At 29.4% G+C, this 10,237-nt stretch overlaps 1 protein-coding gene across 1 annotated transcript in view; it reads right to left on the bottom strand.

Moving 5' to 3' along the window:
• Nucleotides 1-4,299: 4,299 nt before the first annotated feature.
• LOC122269161 (uncharacterized) overlaps nt 4,300-10,237 on the bottom strand; it is a 51,981-nt gene continuing 46,043 nt past the window's right edge. Inside the window, exon 5 of the mRNA XM_071188253.1 lies at nt 4,300-5,506. Within this exon, the coding sequence (XP_071044354.1) occupies nt 4,452-5,506 (1,055 nt within the window). The 3' untranslated portion in view covers nt 4,300-4,451. The remainder of the gene's footprint in view (nt 5,507-10,237) is intronic.

Here is a 10,237-nt window from a genome sequence, read left to right as displayed (position 1 = left end):
CCTCAGTGAGTGCTTTAATTTAGATGCGAGGTACCTATGAAACCTTGTGGTCTCTTGAAAATCTAATCAAATCATGGCAGTTATGGTCCAGGGACCGAGTTTCACGGTATTTAAGTTTTTCTTTTTATGATTTCTCTAAAGGGGACTAGTTTCCGCCGGATTATGTTATTTTAGAGCAATTAAACTTAAGCATCGAGCAGAAGAAAAATCTCTTCATTATTATTATCTTTAAATACATTGAGGACGGGTTCCGTAGTTCCCTGTGCAAAACGTCTAGTGATCAGGGATTAAATGATTCCTTACATATGATCCCTAAAATAAAACTTTTGACCATCCTACAAAACCACTGAACTTTAATGCTTACATTCTAAAATCATCCCATCCATGGAGGGAGTGCCTGAGCCATATGTTCATTACTTTTGGTTTATTTCAGTAATACGAGTTGATGGTCCTTTATTTTGTTCGTCTTCAAAGCTTAGTGGGTCAAAGTTGCGAGATACCTATCAAACCTTATGAACTCTTAGAAATCTAAACAAATCATGGTAGTTGCTGCCCAGAGACAGAGTTTCATGGTAATTAAACTAAAGCATGGAGCAGAAAAAAAATTCTCTTCATTATTATTATCTTTCAACACATTGATGACGGGTTCTGCAGTTCTCTGTGATAGAACGTCTAGTGATCAGGGATTAAACGATTCCTTACATATGATCCCTAAAATAGAACTTGTGACCATCCTACAAAACCGCTGAACTCTAATGTTCACATTCTGAAATCATCAAATCCATGGAGGGAGTAACTGATTACTTTTGTTTACTTTTGGTTTATTTTTAACTTACTGTTCATTAAACTGTTCATTAACTTACTGTTCGTTTACTTAATTACTGTTCATTACTTTTGGTTTATTTTTGTAATATGAGTTGATGGTCCCTTATTTGGTTCGTCTTCAAAGTTTCAACGTTGGTGTGTAAGGGCGAACGCTACCAAGAGAAAATACCTAATGACACATGCAAAGTAATATTATATTCTATTAAAATACCACGAGAGCAAAGTGATCCATAAAAAATCCCCATAAATCAACCAAAAATTATCTTAATGACCTTTTATCTTCACGGCGATCAGTTTCCTCCATTTTCTAGCACAAAACCATGCTGAAATTGAGAGCCGACACTTTTTTCTGTGACCTATTTATACTGACACACCACAACCAAATTGCACTTTATTGCAGTTCAGGAAACGATGCTTGCGTTGAGTCAGAGAATTTCGCTTATATGTTAGATTTGTAAGGCTCCTCCAGATTTGAGATTTTTTCTTTAACAGAATAAGAATACATTTATTCTTTTTTATAATGAGATTATGGTATAAGTTGATTTTCATGAGTATATTGTGATGGTACTGAGGATACTGGATCATTCGAGGTTTCCGTACTGGATTTGAAAATATTCGGTTTTGTAATCTTGAGTTGTCTTAAACAACCAAACGTTATCTTGATGATTTTTTATCCTCACGACAGTCAGTTTTATCTATTTTCTAGCTTCAAAACCATGTTGAAATTGAGATCCGATATTTCATTCTGTGGCCTAATTGTACTGACATACCACAACAAATAATACTTTGTTGTAGTTCAGAAAACGGTGCTTGCGTTTGGTTTAAGAGTTGTGCTCATATATTAGATTTGTCATGCTCATCCAGACTTGAGTTTTTTTCTTCAACAAAATATGACTAAATTTTGCTATGAGATTTTGAAATTAGTTGGTGTTTATGAGTATAGTGTGATGATATTGAGAATACTGGATCATTTAAGGTTTTTGTACTGAATCTGAAAATACGAAGTCCGAAATCGAATTCAGAGATTTTGTTTTAGCTTTCTTAAAGTTAGCTCCAAGAAAGCTAAATATATCATATCTTTTCTTAATTTAATTCGTATATATATGAAAGAGTAAATTAATCTTCAGCCTGGATTTAAGAAAAATATATCTCTTAAGTTTTTTTATTGAAAGAATTCCATGAAAAAAATATATAGTTGAAAGAATTCCTTGAAATGTATGTGACTAGGTAGTAAAAATACTTCTTGAACGCTTGAAAATATCAAAATTTTTTACTTTTTACTTATATATAGAAATTCTATTTAAGTGAAAAGCTGCCTGACAATGTATTGGTCACCCTGAAAAAAGCAAAACTTTATATTTATTTAAAGATTATTAAAAAAAAGAATCTTTTAAGCACGAATAAGTACAAACGAAGAAAAAAACTAAATTGCTTCTTTCACTTTTACATTTTTAAATGTTTAACTTCTTTTATCACAATCGTAAGATTCCGTTTCACATTATCAAATTTCCTTCTGCAAATGACAATTTTTTTTAAGTACTTAAGTATACACCCAGTCCTTGAACTATAAAAGAGGGAAAGATCTTAGAAATAGCACGTAATTTTTAAAATCGAAAAGGTGAAAAGGGATTTAAGAGATTATTTTATAATTGTTTAATGATTGAAACACATTTTACTGTTTATGTCCATTTTTGCAATATTAGAAGCAATAAACTCAGCTTATATTGCATAAGAAAATCTTCTTTTGAAGACATTCGTCCACTAATTACTATGTTTCAGTATATTAAAAGCATTTCACTTCGAATTAAAGCTTTAAATTTACTAGATAAGTTATTAATTTATGTCGCAACTTTTAACAAAGGAAATTGTGTATCAAGTCCCTCTTTGAAATACTTCTTATATATTAAATTCCATACTTATTAGATATTAAATCACTCAATTATTAGAAATTGAAATCCACTTAAAGATATTTATTAGACATTAACTTCCTGTTGAAGATTCTTATTGGATATTTAGTCTCACTTTAAGGTACTTATTAGATATTAAATTCTACTCTTATTAAAAATTAAATCTCCCAACTCTTCAAGTGCGGCTTAAAGATATTTATTAGATATAAACTTCCAGTTTAAGTTCCTTGTTGGATAATAAGTCTAACCTTGAAGTACTTATTATTAAATATAGAATCCCTTTTCAAATACTTATTAGATATTAAATGCTACTTTATGATACTGATTACGTAAATAATAGAGAAATACTTAAAAAATGCAAAATTGTTTAGTAAACGTAATTGCCATGCATTTTTAAAGTTAAAGTTATTGTGCTGAAGACTAAAATTATGATTTATTGTTATTGGTCTAAGACTAAAATATCATCGGCTTTTAAAACTCAGTCTATGAAGAAAAAATATTTTGGAGTTTTGATCATGGTTTCTGGTTATCTGAAAAGATTTTATTTAACTTTTCTTTTCAGTTTGTTCTTCTTGCAGTTTGATTCAATGTTTATTGTTTTTAGAGAGCACTTTGTACATTTGAAGCGGATTTTTTTTGCATTTTTTAAAAAATTTGTTTAATTTCAAACAGTAACAGCTTAATCGAAAATTGAAAAAATTTAATTATTATTTACTTATTTAATGTTGTTGTTTATTTTGTGATTACAAAATATCATTTTTTTTTGTATTTGACTGATGAAAAGAAATAAAATTTCTATTCTGCGTGGAAATCAGATTATCTTATACTAAGTTCAAAAATTGAGCAGAAATTCGGAAGTAGCTTTTATTCTAAAACATCTAAATTTTTGAACAAATAAATTTGTGCTTCAAACTATTAATTAAGAGAAAGAAAACCGGTAATAAGATTCTCTACTGAAAGAAAAGATATATTAGTCAATTTCGTTTTCATTTAAAATAGTTATTATAATAGTTCAATAAGCATTTATTTTCTTATAATTGAAAAAAAATTGAGGCGTTTGGTTCCAAAGTCAGCACACTCCCAGAAACAACTTTGTTTAAATTAGGTGCTTACATTTTATTTCTTTGAGCAATTATGAAGCATCAAGAATTATGAAGCAAGAATGATTATTTTCAATTTTCACTTAATTAAAAATTTTAATAAAAAATAGTTTTTTGATTATTTAGCGTCATAAAAATTAACAAAAACCACTGGTTTGCATTAAAAATAAGTCTTGTGTCAACGAAAGCTATCTTCAAATAAACCTTGAGCTCAACATCAAGAACCCACAGACCGATCTGTGTAGGGATCAGAAGGGCCCTGGGCTCGAATCCCGGACAAGGCATGGATGTTCTTTCATTCTCTGTAAATCTTGGATGTTCTTTCATTCTCTGTATTCTACAGTGGGAGCAATGTTAACCCATTTTATATCATGCCCCAGAAAGAGTGGCCAACAAATATGCCCGTCAGATTCCTGTGTTGTTGAAATGTGATTGAAAAAATAACCCAAAACCTGAAATCTCTGCGACAATGGATTGAGCTTATTTTGGAACTGATTGCCTCAATTATTGCATTTGTCTTGAAATAGTTAACGTTTAACAAAAGAAATTTCTTGTGTATAAGCTTTTGTGAATATTGCACAAACGCTTGCAATTAATTAACTAAAAGAAAATCAAGTAGTTAACTAGTCGTCTTACATTGTTTTTTGTGTACATCTTCTAATGATTTAATAGCTGCTTTTGTGTAACGAAGACCTAACGTCGTCGGTGAGTCTCTTAACCTTGGAACAAAACCTTGATATCCAGGTATGGGATGTCTCTCATCACTTCTATAAGTGGATGGTTTTCTGTCTTTTAAATAGTCAGAATGCTGCTGTTTATATGGTCTTTCAGCAGACACATTTCGCTGAAGACGATTTTCTTTCATATTACTAGCTGTCTTTTCACCTTTGGATGGATTTCCAGTATCGTTTACTTCTTCAGATTCATCGATATGCTCTTCATTTTCTTTATTTTCATCACCATCTTCTTGCTCATTTGATAGATACTCTTGATTCTCTTGATGTTCTACCTCTTGCGCATCGTCTGGATTTTGTGTTTTCATAGCTTTATGTGCATTTTCCAAGCACCGTAATGCAGCTTTACTGTATCGAACACCAACCGTATTAGGGGAGCCTTTGAGTTTAGGTATGAAACCTCTGTAACCAGGTATGTATGTCTTACTAGAGTCAAGATAAGTTGAAGGTGGTCTTTTGTACACTATTCTCCAATCATTTTCGTCTAGAGCTTGCTGTCTAGGATGTGGTTTATGTCTAGGCGTATGAAGTGGTCGTTTGTCCAATAACTTTTTAGGAGAGTTTGCTATTTCCTCATCAGATAAACATTTTGCAAGAGCCTTCTTGTTTTGTTGGGTGTGCAAGGCATTTAAACTTTTTTCTACCGCTTTGATGTAACGAATTCCCAAGGAAGAAGTGGATGTCCTTACATGGGGAACAAATCCCTGGTAACCAGGAATTGGATAATTGTTTGCGTATGTAGAAGGGGGTCTGTTGTCAAAGTAGGGATCATCCTTTCCTTCTGGAGGTCTTTCGGGTAGTTGCTGCAATGCGGACGTGAAGTTGTGTCTAGACATCGGATAGATGGTTGCTTGCTTCGGATTGAATGTCGTAAGCAACGCATCCATTTCTTGGCAAAAAGTTTTCCCTGGGTTGACATTATTTCTTCCTGGTAAATGACCTGCAATATGTAAAAATATTATTTAGGATATTATATGCCTTAGAACATCCTTTATAAACCATAATATATTCAGTAGTTGTTAAAAAAAAGTGAGGCAAATTGTAAATTTTTACAAATTTGGACTCATCATTTTAGAAAGAATTCTAAAATAGGAATATTAAACTGATTTTGATTGTAAAATACTTTAAATGTATAAACAAAATGATATTGACGAAATTTGCACAAAAATTCATGTAGAAATAAATGCCTTTTAATCTTGTCCAAAAGTATTATTTAATAATTAGTTTCAGGTTTAAGGATTCGTAAAGCAAATTTCATTTTGACAGTCAAAAATTTTTGAAGTTAGCTTTTAAATATAAATTTGATTGACTTTTATATATATTTGATTTAATATTGATATTGATATGATTGATTTGATATTTGATTATAATATATATTTGATCAAAACTCATCCTTATGCAAAAATATGCAAAACATATTTCTTACCATTTAAAAATTAAATTTCATGAGACAAAATTATTAAAATCTAACATTCATTTATTTCTTTTCCTCAATAAATAAAAAATCTTTAATATATCTGCTTATTTCACAAACTTCCATTACTTACTTATTACACGGTAGCCAAATGTTTTTTTTAAAAATACGCTATTAAATTTTCACAATATTTTTTCGTCCTCAAATTTGAATGAATTGAAATATTGAACTTGTCTAAGAAAAAGAGCCTTGGCAATAAATTAAAACAATTAATAACCAATTCATGAATTCCTCAACTTTTCTTGGTGAAAACTATTCTAACATTTACATATCACTTACATTTTTGATTTATTAAGAACTGGAGAGATGAAGGTGTCCTATTGGGTTTCTCTTACCGCTTCACCTTTCGAGTCATTTTTAAAACTATCCATTTTATTGTTTAAAAATTAATTTTTTGTGAAACATTGTTTCATTACTATGGAGCTCTTGATTAGCAAGAAAAAATTGCAATTGTTTGCCTTTTGTGAAAACGAAAATTAAATGTGAGAATGAAATATACACAATTGCATAATAATCTTCTACACAAAACTTTTTCCATACCCATTCTTCAAATCAATAACAGATTAAAGTAACACTGTAAGAGATTTTTGTTAATAATACTCCAATTAAAATGATTTAGGGATTATTACCGTAAAGCCTCACTTTGGCATTTTTTCTTCAGCTTGTTTCATTAAATATTGTTACATCAGCATCTATTTATTTCAAATGGGGGGAAAATAATACTCTATGTATCTAACAAAAACGAAATCCTTTAATGTTGTTACACGATCATGTTTTTATTCAAAGGGTAAAAAAGAATTACATTCTATGCATTTAACAAAAACGAAAATCCTTGCCAGGTCAAGCGAATAATAAAATTATAAAATGAAATCACAATAAATGGTACTAGCAAAGTTGGAATTTTTCCCCTTCGCCTTGTATTGGTGTGAAAATTTGAAGTTAAAGAAATCAAGATTTTTCAATTATAAATAAAGAAATAGAATTATATAAGCCACATTAGCTCAAGGAATAGAGCTTCAGTGACGTCTGCCAATGATGCGACTCAGCGGTAGCTGGTTGGTACGAAATGTGCTATTGGCTCGCACTGACTACAGTGTTGACGTAAAATAATCTCAGTGGTAGATGGATTATGGGTTAAAATCCCCTTGCCATTGGGCTAACCGTGGGAGGTTTTGTGGTTTTCCTCTCCATGAAACGCAAATGTGGGTTAGTTCGATCAAAAAGTCCTCCGCGATGGCTAGTTTGTCCTAATGAGTCATCCAGAAATTCCCTTGTCTTCTGAGTTGGATTCAAAATTAAAAAGTTACATTGATAGTCGTAAACGCAGAATTGGATCGGCTGTTCAGTGCTGGGTATAAAATATAAAAAAAATTATTTATATGAAGGAAATGGTATAAAAAGCACAACGCAGATTATAAATTGAATATAAAATTTTATCACAGTTAACATTTTTGATTAAAAACTTTAAACTTTTAAAAGTGCTTACCAACAGAAATATCCATAAACTATTCTGGATTCTAATATTAAAGATAACATTGATTTAAAGAATTTAAGTACTACTTTGAAAAATTGTTTGGCAACATTTCAACTAATATTTCTGGATGCATTGAAAGTGCTCACCTGGCACTGTTTCAATTATTTCTATAATTGTGTTTTTTGGTGTAAATTGTAATTTAGTACAAAGCATTTTGAGAGTAATGTTTTCCAAACGCTACAAATAATTAGTTACGTAATTAGATATGACGAAAGTAAACGTCTCAAAACCAAGAATGGTACATTTTTACACAGTTTATGCTTTTTTTGCATGTTAATTGACAGACAAAAACTGTGTTTTAGAGTTCTGAAATAATAAAGTGAAAGATTACTGCAGGGAATAAAAGAAAAAAGAGAAATTTAACGGAATAATTATTTTAAAAATACAATACAGAAATTCTTTTAACCGAATGCCCAATGAATATTTTTTGTTGAATACAATACAGAAATTCTTATAACAGAATACAGCCCAATGAATAATTTTTGTTGAAAATAAAATATTTATTTAATTGATATTTAAAGCAATAAATTCTGGAAATTTAATCTGTATTAGAGTGTTTCAAATATATTACATTATTAAATAAAATTTTTTCATTGTCATATGTTCCTTAAAATAATTTAAGATTTAAGTTCTATAAAAAAATGCGAAAAGTAAACTGCTTACTTTAAAATTTTACCGTTGCGGTTCGTAAAAGAATTATATTTTTTTGTTATATTGATATGACAAAAGATTTGAAATAGTTTTCTTAAAAATGATCAACATAAATGAACAACTTAAATGGGCTACGTTGCTCTACACATTAAAAAAGGACTGAAAATTGATAGACAAGATTTACTATTTATATTCTAAGAGAATAGTAATTTTTTGGCTTTTTTCCGACTAACATTTAAAATTACATCACTTTAAAAAAATGCAACATAATTCTGCTGTTAAACAATTAAAAATAAACTTGACCGTGATGATTTGCACAGTTAAAAAAGTTAATAGAAATTAAGGATTTATTTTCAAATCCGACAAGAAAACAAATTTGTATTTGTCATATGATGACAACAAAAGACACTTTTAAAGTAAACGTTTTCTAAATTCAGAAAGCATTCACAAAATACAATACAATATAAAAAATTAGAACAACAAACGTGTTTTTCTACTTTTTTAAAGAGGTTTAATTTTTATTTAATGAAATATGTGATATCAGAAAGAAATTAAATTTGGTGGAAATAATTCCTTTAAAATATTATATTTTTAGATACAATTTCAACTAGTAACAAATTATTCTTTAATTATTTTTATTATTTTTATTCAAGCAGCATTAAAATATCATACTGGGTTTGTCGAAACTGTATTTAAAGACACGAAACAAATAAGATAGCAAATGTTTCAGCGAAACATTTGCTATCTTATTTGTTGAGAAAAAATTATTTTCAAAAGCACCAGAAAATAGTATATTTTACCATGTTTCTGGTTCAATGGGAACACCCAAAAGCTCGGTAATTTTTACGGAAGCGCTTTGGTAATGATTTCGGTAAAATTAACAATAAAATATGGTTTTATAATACGTAATTAAAATTGTTAATTTTATAATGATATCTTAGAGCATGGCATGAAAGTCATTTATTCGGTTAAATTTACTTTCCAGTTTTGTACTTTTTACTAAATGTGTGGTAATAAGAACTATAATTTTGAAAACCAGAATTTCCGTAAACCATTACCATATGAGTGGAAGAATAATAAAATGAATGGTTTAAATACCGTATATTTTGGTTTTTATTACCACAGTTATGATTTTTTTAAACCAGAAATATCATACAATTTGGTAATTTTGCCAGAATGAATGCAATGTGCAAAACTAACCTTAATTTAGATGGGACAAACCTCAAATAATTTCAGTTGTCACTGTTAGACACAAAGCCTGCATGCTGTAAATTTAAATCTCCGTGTTGTACGGTAAGTTTTCATTTTCAAGATGATTTTTAAGCACCCTTTTGAATTTATTGGTCGAATTTTGAACACCCTGTATAGAGTTTTAGAAATTTTTCAAAAATGAAGAAAAAAGATTATAAATGTATGAAGTCGCAAATTAATAATTAAGGGAGAAAAAGAAAGCTATTAAACTGTAACGCTGAAACATATTTGAGAAAGACAGTGTTAAAAAAAAATTAAAACCTGATTTATTGTCTGGTCAAAAGTTAAGGTTTTTTCTGATGCTCACCTCCAATGTTCAAATTTCTTTGTGTCTCTAGCTCACCTTCCTTGTGAAAGATTCGTTAGGTTTTAATACATTATTTTTCTTCTTAATTATTATTTTGTGTTTTAAAGGTATGGTCTAAACTACCAAAATATGGTAAAATTTACTGTCTTTCGGGATCTATGGGAGCTACAAAATTTATCGTAGCGCTTTGGTAACGATTTTGGTAAAATTAACAATAAAATATGGTTTTAAGGGATAAAATTTGATAATTTTATCATGATACTTTTGAACGGAGTATAAAAATAATTTATTCGGTTAAATTCCCTTTTCAGGTATGTATTTTATTTTCTAAAAGTGCGTGAATAAAAACCACAATTTTGAAAACAACAATGAGGGGAAAAGTTATATGAACAGGAAAATTTTAAATGAATGGTTTAAATACAGTATAATTTGGTTCTATTAACCAGAATTATGT

Source organism: Parasteatoda tepidariorum, chromosome X2, assembly GCF_043381705.1.
Source record: "Parasteatoda tepidariorum isolate YZ-2023 chromosome X2, CAS_Ptep_4.0, whole genome shotgun sequence".
Classification (NCBI taxonomy): Eukaryota; Metazoa; Arthropoda; class Arachnida; order Araneae; family Theridiidae; genus Parasteatoda; species Parasteatoda tepidariorum.
Note: the sequence above shows the minus strand (reverse complement) of the source record. Positions and strands in the feature narration are given on the sequence as shown.